The following is a 20652-nucleotide window of genomic DNA, read 5'->3' as shown; positions in this document are numbered from 1 at the left end:
AAAGACAGACAAGAGACTGAGAGAAGATATTTTTAGTATACATAACTGTCAAAAATTAGTAGCCAGAACATATAAAAAAGCTCCTACAAGTCGCTAAGAAAAAGCAACAGTACTATAGAAAAATGAACAAAAGATATGAACAGGCATTTCACAGAAAACTCAAATGGTCAATAAATGTGTGAAAAGGTGCTCAACTTCATTAGTAATTAGGAAAATGCAAATTGTAAAAAATCGCAGTTTATCTCGCTCCCACCTCCACCCAGGTAACCACTCTAGCAGTTAAATGTACATAGGTGTTATCTTTTTTTCCATTAATATACTAACATATATTACTATGAATAAAGATATTTTCAATTGATGAACCAAGGAATAGTTGAGTGAGAATTAGATAATAGTAAAAGGTGAAAGATTTATGCATTCTGAAGAGAAACATGAGTATGAATTAGATAATAGTAGATCATAGATGAGTTGTGTTAGAAAGAATAAGGGTGGCCAGCCCTGCAGCTGAGTGGTTAAGTTTGTGCTCTCTGCTTTGGTGGTCCAGGCTTCATCAGTTCGTTTCCTGGGTGCAGACCTACACACTGCTCATCAGGCCAGGCTGTGGTGGCATCCCACATAGAAGAACTGGAATGACTTACAACTAGGATATGCAACTATGTATTGGGGCTTTGGGGAGGGAAAAAAAAGCACAAAAGAGGAAGATTGGCAATAGATGTTAGCTCAGGACCAATCTTCCTCACCAAAAAAAAAAGCATTAAAAAAAAAGAATAAGACAGATTTTCCTAAGAAATCAAGGAGGAAGTTGGGATTTCAGGAGCTTAATCCTAATCTCTTCATAATTAAATTTTGCCATATGAAAAATTTGTGATTTTAGGCAAAGTGAATTAGCAAAATGGTGAGGGATTGAAGGGTAAACTTGTTCTGCTCTTATTTTGCTGAGTTTGTTCTGTTCATCTCCTCTGCTGGGGGCTCTGTTGGGTGGCTTACTGTATCCACTTGTCTCCAGAACCACAGGAAGAGGGCGGGAGGATAGCTGATCTAGTTAGATTTTAAATGAAACTGAAATGAAAGTTTACTTCCTCCTTGTGGATACCTCATGTGACAAGTTCCAATTTCTTCTCAAAGTCGATTTAACTGAAGTCTCTTTGCTGCCGCTGAAATCTTTGGAGCAAGCCCACCTTCAAGCCTTCTTAGTTTGGGGGTGCCTGCCGGTTCCATCATGTACGTATGTCCGTTCTTTTTCTCTCATTTGGTATTTAAACCCCTCGTTTGTGCTTTTAGCTTGCTCTGCCTGCCAGTTTTAAATCTGGTTTCAGGAAGTACACTAAAAAAAATCATGTCGCTCAATTTGCCTCTTCTTTTTTTGACTAAGAAGAATCTATTTTTGAAAAGTTAATGTCTGCTTGAACATCTAAGCCTGAGGTTGAAACATAGTTTTCTTTGGGATATAATTTGAAGATTTACATGCTTAAAATTCCAGCTGTTTTGAATTGAAAAGAAAACAGAATCCCGTCTGAGGGAGCTGGTCGTTGAATGTCTGTTAGTCTCGGTATTAAACTCGGAAGGGGGTTTCCAAAAGTGGGTAATTGCTTCCTTTGAAATCGATATTTTGATTGTTGGGAAAAAAAAGTTAAAAAAAGAAAATGATCTAAGGATATGAAAACAATACATGGGAGTCGTCTTTTAACTACCTCTAAAGGTTGTGGATATTTAAATAGACCAGTTAAGAAGAGCTCATTTATTCAAAAATTAAGATAAGCTGATTTTTCAAAAGTTTGTCTTCTTAAGGATGATTTTTTTTCCCAAAAGGAGGAAAGAGGATTTCCCTTGATTAGATTTGTTGGCAAATCCTGTAAAGTCCCTGCTTCCCTCCCCTCCTGACTCCCCCACCTTGGATGTAAGTTTGGTTTACCAGATATCGGGAAATTTCTGAAAATCACTTTTTAAAGTGCTATGGAGTATTGGAAGTGGTATTTCAAACATAAATCTGCAGTTACTCCCTGTGACTATATCCCCCAGAAAGTTTCCTGTCTAATTCTGATTTGTAATATTCTGTCCCTTTGACAGACTTTGAATTGCTATTTTTTGTTATGAAAAAATATGGTCACAATATGCGGCGAATAGCTCCTCTTCCTCTCTTGCCTTTCCTTTGACAGGACGCACTGGCTGCTTTGGGCGCTCCTGGCGTGCTCCTGTGCAGCAGCGCAGCTGCACAGAGACCCCACTCTGGATAATCACTGGGATCTCTGGAAGAAAACCTATGGCAAACAGTACAAGGAAAAGGTAGATGGGATTGCAATTTGCTTTTGCTTGAGTACTCTATGCTTTCTCCCTCTCAAAATTATATTCTTATAAGCAGTGTTTTCAATAAACATTATGCAATCATTTCTTGCCAGATTCTGTCCTTGGTACTAGAGATACGGCAGGAAAAACAAAACAAAGTTCCTGTTTCTATGGAGCTTATATCATAGTAGGAGAGACAGAAAATAAGTAAATAAATAAATAAATATATATATAGTATGTGAGATGATGATAACTGCAGTAGAGAAAAATAAAGCAAGGCACGGCGGGTAGGAAGGGCCCTGGGCGATGGCTGTGAGTGGTTGGGGGTGATTATTCTACACATGTACATGATAGAATGGTCAGGGAAGGCCACACACATAGGTGACATTTGACCAGAGAATTGATAGAAGCCAGGGAGCAAGCAGATAACTGGAGTGAAGGTCCCAGGCTGAGCAGAAATGAGTGCATGTTTTTGTTTTGTTTTGTTTTTAAGATTTTATTTTTTTCCTTTTTCTCCCCAAAGCCGCACCCCTCCCCCCTGGTATATAGTTGTAGATTCTTAGTTGTGGGTCCTTCTAGTTGTGGCATATGCGATGCCACCTCAGCATGGCCCGACAAGCGGTGCCATGTCCGTGCCCAGGATTCGAACTGGTGAAACCCTGGGCCACCATAGCAGAGCGTGGGAACTTAATCACTCAGCCACGGGGCGGCCCCACAGGTTTGAGGAACAAAAAGGCCTTGTTTCAGTCCCTGGCACAGAAGCGCTACCAGATGTTGTTTCTTGACTCTCATTTCCCATTTTGTACTTTTGTTTTTATTTCAAAGCACTTATTGTTCAGTTTTAAGACCTTAACCCCAGTGCTTCAAGTAGCTAAGTTCTATAAGTTCATAATATTTCTGAGTTTGTAAGCAAGTATTATGTGTTTACTTATTTGATGTATGATTTTTGCATAAAAATGATACTTGTAGTAGAATGTGTACTGAGTTGTTTTCTTAGTGGTGATGAATCTTACCCTTACCCACTCCCCTTTAGGACCAAACCTCTAATTTCAAGGTTGACTAGCGTTAGATGTGCAGTTAGCACCACTACCTGGTTAAATGAATGTTCTCTCTCTTTCCAATGATTCCAGTCCCTTGGGAGGAATGAAAATAACTTTTAATGTTCTATCTTAATAATTTATCTCAAAGTTCACTTCTTTTTCTTTTCTGTACTTCATTAGATTTATTTTTCTTTATTCCACTTTTCTCCCCTCTAGTGGTTTGGAAGTGTATTTGTACTGGGGTAACAGTAAAACCTTGCTCCAAGGGAGAGGGGCTGTACCCAGACTTATTCCCTGGAACCAGGGCCTGGGCCTGGGCTCTAACACTCAATGAAATAAGGCAGAAAGGAGTTGTTGCTGACTGCTCATTGGGCTATGGCTTATTGGAAGTGATGGCCTTGGGGTGAGGGTGGACAATTCTAGGAGGCACCACGTACATTGTATTCTACGTGTGTTATATTCCTTGTAAGTAAAGCTCCTGGAGGGCAAGAAAATCAACAGTCAGAATATAAATTCACTCTGGATGAAGTTAAAATAATAGAACCAAAAATTATTTTAAAATAAAACTGTACATAACATCCATACAAATGAACAAGATAATTGTGAAATAAATTAGTAATCCAATTAGAAATCCTGGAAATAAAAAATACAGTCATTGAAATAAGAGCCCAATAAAAGGGATAAAGTCCAGACTGGAAAGAGTTGGATAGAATCAGCAATCTGGAAGATAGTACTGAGGCGTTAACCCAGAAGGCAACACATAAAAAAAAGGAAAAAGCTTTAAAATGTATGTAAAAAAGATGAAAGACAGTTTGAGACTCCCAAATACACGTGATACAAGTTTTTGAAGAAGAGAATTAGACAGAATGGTGGAGAAGCAATATTTGAAGAGATATTGGTTGAGAATTTTTCAGATACCAAAAAAACTCCTGAGTCCACCAAAGTGCTCTCCCATCAGAAGGAGAGGAAAATCAAAAAACCCACATCCACGCACATGTAATGCAGTGGCAAGACATCAAAGAGAAAGAGAAAAATCACACAAGTTACCAAAGTTAAAAAGAGAGGTACAACGATTAGACTGACAACAGACCTCTCATCTGTAGCCATAGATACCAGAGGCAATGGAGAAATATCTTCAAATAACTGAAGGAAAATAGCTAGAAATTTATAATCAGCTAAACTATTTTTCAAGAGAGGAAACAAAAAGACATTTTAAAGACATAAAGATTAAGTGAGTTTACCATCTACAAAAGATATACTTCAGCAAATAGCATTTTCTAAAAACACATTTTAGCAAATTGAGGAAGTGAATTATATATATCATAAAATGTTACTAATCACCATTAAAACAAGTAAGACCAAGAATTAAGATTAGCATGCAATTTTACTAGTTACATTGGATATGTTCATTTATTTGCATCCTCCCAGACAGATCCACATTTAGTAGAACACTTCCTAATGTGTTGATTTTGATTACAGAGCACTTATTTGTGCAAGATTCAGTATAACTATGTTCTTTTTTCCTGTCTTTTAGAATGAGGAAGTAGCGCGGCGTCTCATCTGGGAAAGGAATCTAAAATTTGTGATGCTTCACAATCTGGAGCATTCGATGGGAATGCATTCATATGATCTAGGCATGAACCACCTAGGAGACATGGTAGGTAAATTACAAATAATCCTGTTTTCCTCTCTGGGTAAGCAATTTGAAACTAAACAACAAAGGAGTATTATCTACATATGTACAAAGTTAGAAAACAGTGAACTGAAGGACATAAGAATTTGTACAGATTCCTTATTTAGTCCTCCTGTAACCACTTTTCTTGACAAATCCCTTCTTTAAAGGAATATTTTAAACTCACAGACTACTATTGCTTTTATTTTTTATTAATTCTAGAAAGCATTGCCTAAAGATCACTCACAATCTTTTGGAGTAAGTTACCATACTTAATTAAGTCTAAATTGACAATTTAATTGAGCCCACCTGCTTTCTTAATGGAGGAGTGTGGGTATTTAATATCACAAATAATCTCCCATTAGTTTTTAGATTCTATTCTACCCTACAAAACTTTACCACTGTGGCCAAATTAAAATCATTCATAGTACCCCTTGGAAGGGAACATCCTAGGTAGATTAACTTCCTACTGTTTGGTGTGTGTGAGGAAGATTGGCCCTGAACTAACATCTGTTGCCAAGAACTAACATCTTTTTGCTTCAGGAAGATTTCACTGAGCTAGCATCTGTGCCAATCTTCCTCTGTTTCATGTGGGACACCACCACAGCGTGACTTGACGAGCAGTGCTAAGTCTGTGTCTGGGATCTGAACTCTTGAACCCCAGGCCATTGAAGTGCAGCCCACGAACGTAACCACTACACCACCAGGCCAGCCCCTAAATTCCTACTCAAATGCAAGAATCTCTTTTGTAATTCTTTCTCACAAGGAAAACCAGTTCAGTCCACTTTTTAGACAGCTCTTTTATAAAATTCTGCCTTGCTTTGAACCAAAAATCCACCTCCCAGTAACTTCTAGTTTTTACTGTTTTCTTCTTCTCCTTCCCAATGCTTAACTAGGATGCTAATACAAAGTGTAAGACTAAGGAGGCCCAGATAATTCACCTACCGGATAGTTAGCTATGTTAGTCACAACTACCACTAGTTTTTCTTAGTTGTTAAATATATTCACAATTATGGTTATTAGGATATGAAAAAGAAGGATATAAGTGAAAGGATATATATGTATATATATATTTGCCTTGTAGACCAGTGAAGAAGTGACGTCTCTGATGAGTTCCCTGAGAGTTCCCAGCCAATGGCAGAGAAATGTGACTTACAAGTCAAACCCTAATCAGAAATTGCCTGATTCTCTGGACTGGAGAGAGAAGGGGTGTGTTACTGAAGTGAAATATCAGGTGAGTGTTATCATTCCAGGCCTCTGTACCCCAGGCAGAGCTCTCTCGTCCTTAAAAACTTAGTCTAACTTCACAATCTGGCAGTGAATCTCACAAGTCCCTTACGTCACTTTCTAATTATTTTTGTTATTCTTGTCTTCCCAACTAAATTGTAAGCTCCTTGAGGACAAAGGATGACCACAGATCATATTTTATTTGTATTCCCCACGGTCCTGAAAACACCAGTGGTTAGAGCCACATTAGACAAAACTGTGAACTAGGCAAACAGGTCTTTAAGACAAACTTTAGTGTCCGCGCTGTCCGTCTGCTGCACTGGACTCTCTGCCAGGCCGACTGCTTGAGACACAGTATCCTGTGTGGGAGACTATCGGTCAGGGAGTTTCTCCCTCCATCTCACTTATGAATTTCAGGGTTGAAAGAGAGGAAGGAACTAGGGCTGAGAGTGGTCTGTAAATTATACCAGTCAAGTTACGTCATGACTAGGCTTGCATTGTTAGAATAAGAAATGTGGGCTTTGTAACTTTATTTTTGTTATTGTATTTCCTTTAGTTTGCTTGTAAAAAAAAAAAAGCTACAAAAATCCTAACTTCAGAATAACTAAGGGTAAAATGCATGGATTACCTTAGAGGTCAGGGTGTGGGACAAGAGTCACAGTGTTGTGAGCAGCGAAGAAGGTGAAAAGGAAGAAGCGAATGGTACTGTTGATCTCTTATTCTTTTCCAGCTTGATATGTTTCTTTCAACTAGTTTTGGGCTTCTTACTGGGGCTTCTCTAAAATAAAAGTTTGGGAAGATCCAATAAGCTACCAATAAGACCCAATAAGGTGTTAACTATAAATAATGACCTCATTTACCTGGGTGCTTGCATTTTAATGGGTGATTTTACTTTAACCAAAAGCAAATTAAATTTGTTTCCTTTGGGTAGGGAGCAAAGTGGGATGAGGGGAGAAAAGAGACACAGCAATTATGATGGGGCTCTGGATCCTCTGCACTTTTTTTTAAACTAAAACAGCTTTGTGTTTATCTGTTTGTTTATGCTTCCTCATAAAATATATTTTGATCAAAAACTTCGGAAGCTAAAAATGTTTGAAAAATGCTAACCTTACGTTTCAGGTATCATTTGGCAAGAGGAAGGGTATTTTAGGTCGAGGGAGTCATCCCAGCTCCTCTCAAAGTCACTTTACTGTAGGCATCTATCTCCCTCACCTATGGGTGAAGATAGCCAGGATTTGGTAAGTGCTTAGTAAGTACTGTTTTTTAATATATTTGAATGTGGCAATTGTGCTCTGAGCGCAGCCATTTGCAAATCTTTATCAAGGTTGGACCTTGCCCAGAGAACAATCAAGTATTTAGTCTTCATTTCCATTGTCTAAGAAAGGAGATTGTAAAGGAGGGAGCTCTTCCTGGAACTACTAACAGGGCTCAATGTTGGAAGCTGTTCCGTTTGTGTGATGGCAGTCATTCTTACTGGCTTTTTACGATTGCCTTTGTGACTTTGTCCCTGTTTTAGGGTTCTTGTGGTGCTTGTTGGGCTTTCAGTGCTGTGGGGGCCCTGGAAGCACAGCTGAAGTTGAAAACAGGAAACCTGGTATCTCTGAGTGCACAGAACCTGGTGGATTGCTCAACTGAAAAATACAGTAATAAAGGCTGCAATGGTGGCTTCATGACAGCGGCTTTCCAATATATCATCGATAACAACGGCATCGATTCAGACGCTGCCTATCCCTACAAAGCCATGGTGTGTCACGAGCAAACTTTTTGTCCTGCCCCATGACCTTATGCTATCCCTTGACTGACTGTCCTAAAATTGCCACCAGCCCAATTGCTTGGGAAGCAGTGTCATATGTGAGAGAACCCCATCAGGATTTCTTAAACTCCCAAGAGTTCTCTTTCTTAGGAAGTAGCCTTCTTAATTTATAATTGACACAATGATTCTAAATAAGCAAGTAGAATTCATGCTTAAAAGTGGATTTGCAGCAGAACTTTCTTAAAATTCTTTCTGGATATCTACCTGGTATTTAAACTTTTTGCCCTGCAGCATCCCACGTTCAACCTTATTCTCAGATCATCAAGCACATCATTCTTCCACCTACTAAAAAGCTAAATAACACTCTCCTCCTCCTCACAGGTTCGTTATATATGTAGTTAAATATAAGTAACATATCTATATTGCAGAAAATTTAGGAAACATAAAAAACATCACTCAAAAACCTCCTACTTTAACCACTATTGTTTTGGTTTGTTTCTTTCAAGTTCTTTTTCCTATTAACCATTAAAAAATATAGTTGTATACACAACAAACATGAGTTTGTAACTTCCCCTTTCCCACCTGAAATATACTCAGTGTTTTCCATATTATATGGTCTTTATAAACCATCACGTAAACTGTAGATCATCTTGCAGGTGTTATATCATCAAAAAGATTTTAAAGCTCTAGTCTAGAGTTTATGATCTTTATATAGCATTCCCCTACAACCCACCTCAGAGTCTGAGAGACGTTATCCTGGCAACTTCCACATGTATGAAGATGTTCACAATTTAAAACCATAGAATAGTCCTGTGTTTCCTCTGTTATTGATGAAATGTGGAACATTAGGCTTTGAAAGTTTTTATTTTTCTTTCTTTAAAAGGAGGAAGGAGGCTTAGACACTTGAAAAGGCTAAATGAGGAAAGAAAACATATTTGAAATCCAAATTTAAGATACTGGTGATTTATAAAGGAAGTTGAACTATGCTTCTTTATCTGATTTATACTTTTTTTCAAGGATGGAAAATGCCGATATGACTCAAAAAACCGAGCTGCCACATGTTCAAAGTATACCGAACTTCCCTTTGGCAGTGAAGATTACTTGAAAGAAGCTGTGGCCAATAAAGGGCCTGTTTCTGTTGCTATAGATGCAAGTCATCCTTCTTTCTTCCTCTACAAAAGTGGTAAAAACTCAGATATATTATCCTCTTATTATGTGCTGCCCTTTCACTTTGAGAATGTTATCCTTTCCCATCACGCCACCTCTGCATGCTTAGCTTAGGTTAAACAGAATCCTCCATTTCATATATGTATTTTATACCCAATTCTAATTAATAAAGTAATACTCATCAAAGTTTACTAACACTACATGCCAGGTACTATGCTAAATTCTTTCCATGCATTATCTCATTTAATCCTCACAACAACCCTATTTACAAATGAAAAAAGTAACTCTTGGATGGGTTAACTTGCCTGAAGTCGCACAGTCTGAAAGTGGTCAGCTGGTGTGAGAAAGCATGCTCCTTGTGTCCAGAGCCTGTTCTCCTAACCCCGGCAGCCACTTGTGCTGGAGGTGTAGCACAGCAGTGTGCAAGGAGGGGGCCACCAAGAGTAGAGCCTCATAGTAGACAAAGGAGAAGGTTGTCATCTTTTCAAAAAAGTCTCACCTTAGAGATCATTTAATCTAGGAAAGGATGAAAATGTATGGAACAAACAACTTAGTAATATATAGAGAGAAATACAATAATTGATAGTGTATAAGTTAAAAAATTAGAAAAAATTGGCAGCTTATCAAAGAAGATTTCTGAGGGAACCGTGATTGGATTGATGCCAAACTCGGCAAGAAAACTGACAAATATAGTATTGATGGCAAAGAATTATGAACTCTAAATAATTTAAACATGAGATTATACATTCCTAATGTTTAACTAACCTTGCCACGTATGCAAAACAATCTAATAAAAGTAATAGCATTTTCAAGCGTTCTTCACTGTCACATGCCATTCACTCTTTTTCTCCACCTGTATTTTATTCTTAGGTGTCTACTACGACCCATCCTGTACTCAGAATGTGAATCACGGTGTCCTAGTAGTTGGCTATGGGAACCTTAATGGGAAAGACTACTGGCTTGTGAAAAACAGGTAACATATTTGCACTTTAATGTATATTTAATCAAAATCAGGAATTTGAGGGAGCCTCAGCAACTGCTTTCTTGTGATGATGATGATCGTGATATTGACAATGATAAACATTTATAGCTTCTTATAAAGTGACATTGTAAATTCCTCAGTGTCCCCATTTCTTCCCTTCTGGTTCAGCCTGCAGCACACTGTCTTCATGATTTATCTTCTACAACACTTCTCTGATCTTTCCTTCTAGGTCTCCTTTATGAATAGCTATTCCTCTGCTTAGCCCCCAAATGCTGATATTTCCTCCACGGCTCCATCCTCTGTCCATTACTCTTCTTATTCTACATTTTTCTTGGGTACCATCATTCCATTCTTATGATTTTAGCTGTAAACCATATGCTAAAGGCCTTCACATCTCTAGCTCTAGCTCTGACCTCTGCCCTGAACTTCAGACTTATTTATCTAGACATATCCACTTCCACGTATCTAAGTTTCTCCAAACTCAGAATGTCCAAGTAATTCAGTACCTTCTCCACCATATTTTTGCTCCTCCAGAACTTCTCATCTCACTAAACGGTAACACCACACAACACAGTCATCCAATTAGATACAATGGGTTTATCTTAGATCCCTCAAGATTCAATCAAGGAACAAAGTCAGGGGCTGGCCTGGTGATGCAGCAGTTAAGTTTGCACGTTCCGCTCTGGTGGCCCAGGGTTCGTCGGTTCGGATCCCCGGTGAGGACATGGCACCACTTGGCAAGCCATGCTGTAGTAGGCGTCCCACATATAAAGTAGAGGAAGATGGGCACGGATGTTAGCTCAGAGCCAGTCTTCCTCAGCAAAAGGAGGAGGATTGGCAGCAGTTAGCTCAGGGCTGATCTTCCTAAAAAAAATTTAATTAATTAATTAATTATTTAAAAAAAGGAACAAATCAAACTAATTTTATCTCAGATCTGTCCTTGATTCTGTCCCTTCTCCATTTCTTCTGTTATTGCACTAGTTCAGACATCTCTTGCCTGGACTACTCCTGTAGCCTTCTAACTGGTCCCTTTTACCCTCGAATCCGTCTTTCATACTGCTTCCAAACTGCTTTGTCTAAAAGACGAATCTGGGCTTATAACTCTTCTACTTAGTACCATTCAGTGTAAAATTAATGTTCCCCAGTAGAGAAGACAAGTCATCTGTGTTGTGGTCCTCACCTGCCTTGCCAGCCTCAACTCCTGGCACTCGTTGTCTCACACTTTTCAATTCTAGTTATATTGAACTATACACAGCTATAGTTCCCATACATATCATCTCATCTTCAATATCTTTATATCTTGGCTATGCTGTTCCCTCTGCCTGAAATATCCTTTTTCCTCACTTGGTTTATTTCTTCTCTTCCTTCAAAACCAGCTCAGACATTATCTGTACCAGACAGTTTTCCCTGAATCCTTGGTCTGGGTAAAATATTTTTTTTCTGTGCTCCTAAAATATGCTATGCATACTGTAATATTTTATACACTATATTTAAACTATACGTTTACCTATCTATCACTCCACTATTCTGTATGTGACTTTGGAGTAGAGATGATGTCTTGTCTTTGTATCCTCAGCACAGTATGTGGCACCTAATGGCCCCTCGATACATTAATTAGCTGACATCTATATGATCTATAAACAAAAGGAATGTAGTTTTTAGAGGAAAAGGAGAAGGAAATATGAAAAGTTGAGACTGAAGTATGGTTGAAGTTTCTCCTTGTATTAGTTTCCCAGGGCTCCTGTAATAAAGTCACCACAAACTGAGTGGTTTAAACAACAAACATGCATTGTCTCACAATTCCAGAGGCCAGATCAAGGTATTGACAGGGTTGGCTCCTGCCTAGGGCTGTGAGGAAGAGAATTTTCAGTGCACTCCCCCTAGCTTCTGAAGGTGTGCTGACCAAATTATGAAAGAGCAGAGTGACTGCTGGCACCAAGTGCTAACTAGGAGAGATTGGACGTGGATGTGAATTCCAGGCTCCACAGAGATTGACTCAAACGAAAATCCTCTGAGATCATCAAACCTGTTCTTATTGATCTCTTAAAATGTTAATTATGTGCCATTTCCAATGCTACCAAGTTAATCTCAAGTAAAAGAACATAGCATCTGCCTCTCTTTGTCCTCTTCTTTAATATCTTCTTTTTGTTTATACTTAGTTCTTCTGGCATGTATATAACATTGATCCATGTCCCTGAATTTTTCTCTCCTTTCTGGACATGGATCTTTAGCCTCTTTACATAATACAGTATAGCATTGGGAGTAAAAGCAGTAACTTTGAAGCCAGGCAGACTTTGGTTGGAATCCTAGCTCCCTTTACTGTCTGTGCAACCCTAGGCAGGTTATTCAATGTCTTCAGCTTTCAGTTTCCTAATCTGTAAAATGGGAATAATGGCCTCAAGATTATTATAAGGGTTAAACAAGATAATGTATGTAAAACAGCACACAGTGCCTAGTATATAATGTGTCCGATAGATCATAGTTATTATTATTATTCCTCTGTTGACTCTCTATAAAGAGAATACTATCTGGTGTAGAAAACTATGCCCTCAATAACGTCCCAACTGTAAATATAGTTCTAAGTTTTAAAGGCTTTTATAATACTAATAATATCGGCCAATGATTTAATACCAAAGCATAATTAAGTAAAAATTATTTTATGGGAGCCAAAATAATGCAAAATAGCTGCCTATACAAACTTCTGATGGCTTGGCTTAATCCAGAAATAAAATTGGAGCATCTAGATGAGGAATGATGAACTATATATTCATCAGGGACATCTCCTTAAATGTTAGGCAGCAGAGATTTTGAGATTGTACTATCTGATCAGATCCTGAAGGACTGGGGTAGTCTATTTATGGGCAATTATGGGCAGATCCATAAATTTAGAAAGCTAGCTGAGCTAGAGATAGAACTGCTATCTACTTAGAAAAGTTTAGGAGCCTAGCAAGCACACATACTTGGCTAGAAGGCCACCCCAATATAAAGGACTGCCCACAAAATGGGTCAAGATTGTCTTTAGAAAAAAAAGGGAGGAGTTTAATCTAATATACAGATCAATGAATAATGGAGGACCTCAAGTTATTTGGCGCAAGATAATTTTAGCCTGGGGAAAAAAAATTAAAGGTGTTAATCATATGCTTATTAGAACCTTAAACACACAGGCACACACACCAAAAACTAAGAAAGTCCCCAGGACACCTGTAAACAATATCTGGTGAACTCTCTAAGATAAATAGTTGCAAAATAGATAGGCCTCTAGATAATGAAGTTGATGGAGTTGGTGGGTGGGGGATAGACATTGCTTCTCTTCATCCATAAGTGGCATTAAATTATTAAAACATAAGTTGGACAAAACCATATTCCATTTTTCTCTCACTGAAAACTATTGTCTGATCTTTCCAGAGATCTTGACTCTTAGAGTAGAGTTAGGATACATGTTCTATATCAAACATCATAGGAATCGATATTAAATTCATACATACTGCCTCCTCTCTATGGAATCAAAGGCTAAAAAAAGGCTAAAAAAGAAAAATGTTATAATCTAATTATTTTTCTTAGAGATTTCTCTACAAAGAGATTAAGAATGTGCATATTGGATTATAACTTAAATCATGTATTTATTCCCACCACTCCACTGAAATCACTCTTGTCAAGATTACCAATCACCGCCATCTTGCCTCATTAAACAGTCAGTTTTCAGGGCTCATCTCTCTTGCCCTCTTAACAGTTGGTGTATGATTACTCTCTCCTTTCTGAAACACTTTCTTTAATTGATTTCAGGGGACCATACTATCCTGGTTTTCTCCCTACTTTACTTCTCAGTCTCCTGAATTCCTTAGTTCCTTTTATTCTTCCTCACTTCTAAATATTAGAATGCCCCAGGCCTCAGTTTAACCCTCTCTATGCTCACTCCTTAGATGATCTCATTTAGTCTCATGGTTTTAAATACCATCTTTGCTGATGACTCTCCACTTTGTTATCTTTAGCCCTAAACTCTCCCCTGTGCTCCAGACTCCACGTCCAACAGCCTACCATTTGAACTCTCCACCTGAATATATGTAGGCCTCTTTAACGTAACATGTGCAAAATAGAACTCTTGACTCCCTGCTACTGCCCCAATTTTCCCCATCTCAGTAAATGCCAACAGTATTTACCCCAGGTCAAAACATTGGAGCCATTCTTTCTTTCTTTGATTGACATCCCACATCTAAATCATCAGCAAATCCTGTCATTTCTACCATCATTAAATTATCCCAAATCTTACCACTTCTCAGTATCTCTACTGTTAACACTCTAGTTCAAATCACCATCCATCTATCTCTTGATCTATTGCAATAATCTCCAACTGGTAGTCCCTTCCCCTCGTTTGCCTACAGTCAATCCTCTACATAGTAGCTAGAACGTTCTTTTTAAAGCATAAAGCAGATTATGTTAATTTCCTACTCCAAACCCTCTAATGGCTTTCCTTCACACCCAGAATAAAACCAATGACCTATAAAAGCAGGACATTATCTGGCCTCAGCCTGTCTCTCCAACCACCTCTCCAGCCACTTCCCCTCTCTCTCTGCGCTCCAGGTACGCTAGCCTTGTTACTATTTCTCAGACACACCAAGCTTATTCCCAGCTCTTTTCATAGACCTTTCATTACTTGTACCTTCACTTTACTTAGGGCTTTGGTCAAATATTTCCTCAGAGAAGCATTCTCTGACTACTCCATCTAAAATGTAGTCCTGACTCCCAACACTCTGTCTCCCCTTGCTGTGCTTTATTTCTCTTTATAATACTTATTATATCATATCATATTATTTATTTCATGTTTCCCCTATAGAATGTAGGCTTTAAAAAGGCTTGTCTATCTTGTTTACCTTTATAATCCTAATGCCTAGAATAGTATCTGGCACAGGCTAGGCAGCTCGGGACTGCAATTTATTGCAAAGGAAATTGGCACATATTTTAGAAGGAATGTCTAATAAATTAGCAGTCTATAATAGGCAGGGAGAAGGTAGGGTGACCACCTGTCCCGCTTTGTCAAGGACTAAGGGATTTCCCGGCCATAGGACTTTCTCTTTAAAACCAGCACAGTCCCAGACGAACTGGGACTGTTGGTTACCCTAGCAAAAGGCTATATTTTAAAAAGAGGATGGACTTGGGGGCCGGCCCCGTGGCCGAGTGGTTAAGTTCACACACTCCGCTTCGGCAGCCCAGGGTTTCACCACTTCGGATCCTGGGCGCAGACATGGCACCGCTCATCAGGCCATGCTGAGTCAGCATCCCACATGTCACAACTAGAAGGACCCAGAACTAAGAAAAAAATACATACAACTGTGTGCCAGGAGGTTTTGGGGAGAAAAAAGGAAAAAATAAAACCTTAAAAAGAGGATGGACTCTAGTTGAGTCCAATCAGATGGACTCATACTTGGATGACAATAAAAATAGCTACCTCTCCTTATTTAGCATTTACTACATACAGACACTGTGCAATTACTTTAAATACATTTTCTCATTTAATTTTTAAGATAGATATTTTATCCCCATAATACAGAATAGGAAACTCCTGATATTGAGAGCATTAAGAAACTTGCCCAAAGTTGAACAGTTTGAGTGAAAGGGCTATAATAAATATAATATATATAATAAATATAATATTAATATAAAATAATATAATAGTTCATATATAAATATAAATATATATAAATATAATAATATAAAATAATAAATATAATAAGGGCATTAATAAAAATAACTTGGTAAGGACTGGAATGAACATTTGGAGCAGACCTTGTACAGTTCTGAAGGCAAGAATTTGTCTTCAGATATTTATTTAGCTTGAGATTTTTAATCAGTTGTATTCTTTAAGGGAGGATTAGCAGGACTCAGTCAAAAAGAGTTCTGGGATCTTCTACAAAGTTTGGGACAGTTGATCTTGGTCTGTAAAGCTGAGCATGGAAGAGTAAGTTGTCTAGATATTGAATGGGATCTGGGACTCCTAGATCTCCCTGACTGAATTCATACTACTAGTAATGAGAGCTTCAATTCAATTTCCATTACTAAAACTTAGATCCAGACTCAGTTCATCTAAAATTTTTGGCCTATTTTTTAAGGCAATGAAATAACTATAGTAAGAAAGGTTAAGATATGAATTATATAAGATCCTGGGTGTTCTGGTCTGAGTTCCATTCCCCATACTACCTCACTCACAGGAATAATGTAGGGATCCAGTGAGTATAAAAGTTAGAGGAGGGCTGGCCCAGTGGCATAGTGGTTAAGTTTGTGTGCTCTGCATCAGTGGCCTGGGGTTCACTGGTTCAGATCCTGGGTGTGGACCTACACACCACTCATCAAGCCATGCTGTGGCAGCATCCCATATACAAAATGGAGGACGATTGGTATAGATGTTAGCTCAGGGCCAATCTTCCTCACCAAAAAAAAAAAAAAGTTAGAGTGGGCTTTGGAGTAAAACAATCCTAGATTTGAACCCTGGCTTCACAGTTTACCATCTATGTGACTTTGGGCAAGTCACTTTGCCACTCTGCTCATTTTTCTCTTTAGTAAAAGGAAGATAATACCCACCTCACAGGATGATGATTAAATCATATAATATATGTTGAGCTGTTTGGCACAGAGTTAGTGCTCAAAAAATAGTGGCTGTAAATATTAATAATAGTTTGGCCAGAATTTATTATTATAGCTTTCGTTTATCAAACTGGATACTAAAAGAGCACCACATCCACTGATAAGAGGTCACAGCGGAGTTTGGATTTTATTCTAAAGGTATTGGAGAGGCATTAAAGGATTTTAGGCAGAAGAGTGGCAATAATGAAAGAAATCCAAGGGGCCGGCCCAGTGGCGCAGCGGTTGGGTTCACACATTCCACTTCGGTGGCCCAGGGTTCACCGGTTCGGATCCCGGGTGTGGACTGGCACCCCTTGGCAAGCCATGCTGTGGTACGCGTCCCACATAGAAAGTAGAGGAAGATGGGCATGGATGTTAGCTCAGGGCCAGTCTTCCTCAGCAAAAAGAGGAGGATTGGCAGCAGATGATAGCTCAGGGCTGATCCTCCTCCTCAAAAAGAAAAGAAAAAAAAATTAAAAAAAAAAAAAGAAATCCAAAAAAGAGCCATGAAAGAATTTAAGGAGGATTGACCAGCGAGAGAAGAGAAAATCAGGACACTGTAGTATCTTAAAGCCAAGAGAGAGATGAGGGGGAAGTAGACCACCGTGTTAACCGGTACAAGAGAGAGAAAAATAAGGCCTGAGAAGTGTCCAGTGAATGGTTACTGTCTAGAACATTTAAGGCCTATTAAAGCACAGCTGGTTTCAATTATACCACTTTTCCTGCAATAAACCAGAACTACTTAGTTTCTCCACTGCACACAAAAACACAGCCTTCCTTTGAGTCCTGAGCAAAAATTTGCAATGGCTTCCCTTTGCCTGTGGAGTTAAACACAAGCTCCTCAGTCTGCTGTTCTAAGCTCTTCACAACATGGCCCCAAACCAACTTTCTATCTTCTTTCCCCACCACTCCCCGAAAGACGTCCAATTTTCCTTTCAACTAAATTTCTTGCTGCTCTCCAAATTCAAACACAACAGGCATTTTCTCAGTTTCCTGCTTTTATTTATATCCTAGTGATAGCACTTCATGAATTCTGCCTCATATTATAATTATTTGTATACCTACAATTACAAAATCTCAGAATCATAAAGAACTTCAGAAATCATTTCCCTTACCAGGATTTTGTCAGTTTTTTTACTAGTCTATGGCAAAGTGAGAAAAATAAGAATATTTTGGTGAATCTTTAATAAATCTAAATTTATTTGACTCAAAGGACTATCCTTAAATTAGAGATTATGTCCTCTGAAGTTTTGTTTTTGGTGCCAAAATGTCCTTTCTTTTACACCATGATAATAAAGGGTATTTTTTTTAATGTTGGTACTTGCTAGTTTAAAAACTGGTAACTTTATGTCAATCTGCAAAAGTTTTTAGAAATTCTCAAAGTCCATGAAATCAAAAAGGGAGAGAACGAGTGATCTTCGCTAACCCTTATCTGACCCATGAATTCCCTCTGCAACATCTCTGACAAGCTATGCAACCTCTGACTGAACAATTCCAGTGCCAGGGAGCTCACCTCCTCCCAAAGTAGCATGATCCATTTTTTAACTATGAGAAAGTCTTATCTCAGCTCCACTTCTAGGTCAAACAGCTGTTTGAGAGCTGCACTTTTTATTGCCTACTTTAGAATTCCCTGCCCTATGCCTTTTCCATAGTAGTCACCCAAAAATATTTCTTAATTGACATTCACTAAAGGAACTTAAGTTTGATAGAAAATCATCACCCATGATCCCATTATGCAAAAACATTTAGAGATGGGGCCTTAGAAAGGATAACAATACTCTTTTCCTGCAGGAGACTGATTTACAAAGTGGGAGGATTAAAGGTTTGGGATAGACCTTATATTGTTTTTCTTAGGTATTAAGTCTATTCATCAGTATAGCACTAAAGCCTTTCAAACTATCCTTGAAAATTGCCTAAAAACCCTGGAGAAATTATTATATTATTTTGTTCTAATTTTGTTTTACAGCTTTCCATATATAATTACTTTAGGAAGATAAGAGATAAAAAGTTGATAATATGATTTGATTGTATTCATTTGTAATTTTGTGTTCTTTTTCTAAAGCTGGGGAATCAACTTTGGTGACAAAGGATATATTCGGATGGCAAGAAATAGTGGAAATCATTGTGGGATTGCTAATTATTGCTCTTACCCAGAAATCTAGAGGATCTCTTCATTTTATAACAAGTCAATAAAGATAAAGCACTTTCTCTTAAACTAATTTTACCTGCTGGGACTAGTAGAAATGTGTGTCATAATCAGTGTATATTTATTGTACTAATATAAAATATAGTTTGATTCATCTTTCTTTAACTTTGCAGATCTCGGAAAACTTTTGCCAAGTAAATTAATAACATCTTATAGATATAACTGTATGAGAATTGGTCAGCATGAGATAATCTGTCATTGTCTTATTTTACATACTTGTTTAAGTCCCCTAATATGCTTTTGTAACTTGATGGCATATAAATGCTTAATAAATATGTGTCCTTTCAACTTTGTATCATTATCGCATGCCATCCTTTTCTTATTGTTAGGTAACTATTATACTCCAGCAAGAGAATGTAAATTGTGATATCCTGGTGATGAACTATGGCAACTTTAATGGAAGAAACTATTAGGTTATTAATGTCCTGAGGGCTCAGATTGTATCTTTGTGCATAAAAGGATTCAATAATTTTTTTTAATGAATGATGTTAAATTAGACAAGTGCTTAAGAGACATTCTGTTTTCATGCACTTTGGAAGAATTATTTTAATGATCAACAATTAATATACTAATTCAAATTATTTTTACCTAGTCATTAGCAATTTGGCCAGGACCTTTTCTGAGCAAATAATTATGTCAACCTGAATAAAATAAGCAGACTGCATTTCTTTTAAAATATTTCATTACTCATATTTTTACCTAAGTCAGATTGATCTTCCTCACAACTGATCTAGATTAGTACACAGGTTCTGAAGAGGCAATAGGAACTTTAAATTTTGTAAGTTCATGCCTATGACGTGAAAAGTGTGTGGGATGATGTCATTAGTATATCTTAAACTAATTTCACTACCTCTGGTTCCTTCTCCATAAAGTACATTTTAAAGAACAAGAATTGCTAACAATAAATACATGGTCATAATACATGACTATCATCAAAAGTTAGAGAAGCATTATAGTTAAAAATAATTAGTTGATTATTCTTTAATTTTCATTTTGCCCTCAATATTTCAAGCACTGTAAAAGGAACAAAAACATGGGTTCTTAACCTTTGTCAATCTGATGAAGCCTATGGACACCTTCTCAGAATAATGTCTTTAAATGCATAAAATAAAATACATAGGATTACAAAGAAAGCAGACTATATTGAAATACAGTTCTTAAAATGTTAAAATATAAATTTGCGCTAGAGTAATATATATGCTTCTTTATAAATGCATTAAATAACAAGTTAATAACTATCTTAAATTTGAAGTAGTGATGAGTATAAGTGATATTTGACAATATCTCAAAAACTGCAATGTGATATGAAAATAGGATCTGAGTTTTCTTCTGGTGATAAAGTTTCTTCTGGTGATAATGTTGCTAATATCACTGTGGCTTATGGACTACATTCAGAATTGAAAGAAATATTAACTTTCAGTTAGAGGTAGTGAAAATAATGATATAATTTTTTTCCCATGCAAATTCACAAATTCTCTGAATTCTATCCATGGAATTTAAGAATCTGTGGATCCTAGGTAAAGAACCTCTCAACTAAGTAAGTAGAGTAATGAAATACTTAACAAAAATATTTATGGTATGTCCAACACAAGGGGAAATTTTTAGCAATAAGTAATTTCACATTTATAGAAATAAAAAGCTTTTTTTTAATAAAAAGTTTAAAACAAAAAATAAATTTAAGAAAATAATTTTGGAACCTGTATATAG

The 20652-nt window shown here is 37.4% G+C and overlaps 1 protein-coding gene across 1 annotated transcript; it reads left to right on the top strand.

The window, feature by feature from the left end:
* Positions 1-886: 886 nt before the first annotated feature.
* On the top strand, positions 887-19238 carry CTSS (cathepsin S). Its single transcript, XM_014865369.3, has 8 exons — positions 887-1221; positions 2157-2283; positions 4858-4980; positions 6080-6229; positions 7739-7966; positions 8993-9158; positions 10013-10115; positions 18802-19238. Coding segments are annotated over exons 1-8 (999 nt in total). The 5' UTR covers positions 887-1219; the 3' UTR covers positions 18902-19238.
* The last annotated feature ends 1414 nt before the right edge of the window (positions 19239-20652 follow it).

Source organism: Equus asinus, chromosome 25, assembly GCF_041296235.1.
Source record: "Equus asinus isolate D_3611 breed Donkey chromosome 25, EquAss-T2T_v2, whole genome shotgun sequence".
Classification (NCBI taxonomy): Eukaryota; Metazoa; Chordata; class Mammalia; order Perissodactyla; family Equidae; genus Equus; species Equus asinus.
The sequence above is the reverse complement of the archived record's forward strand: the minus strand, read 5'-3'. Positions and strand labels throughout refer to the sequence as shown.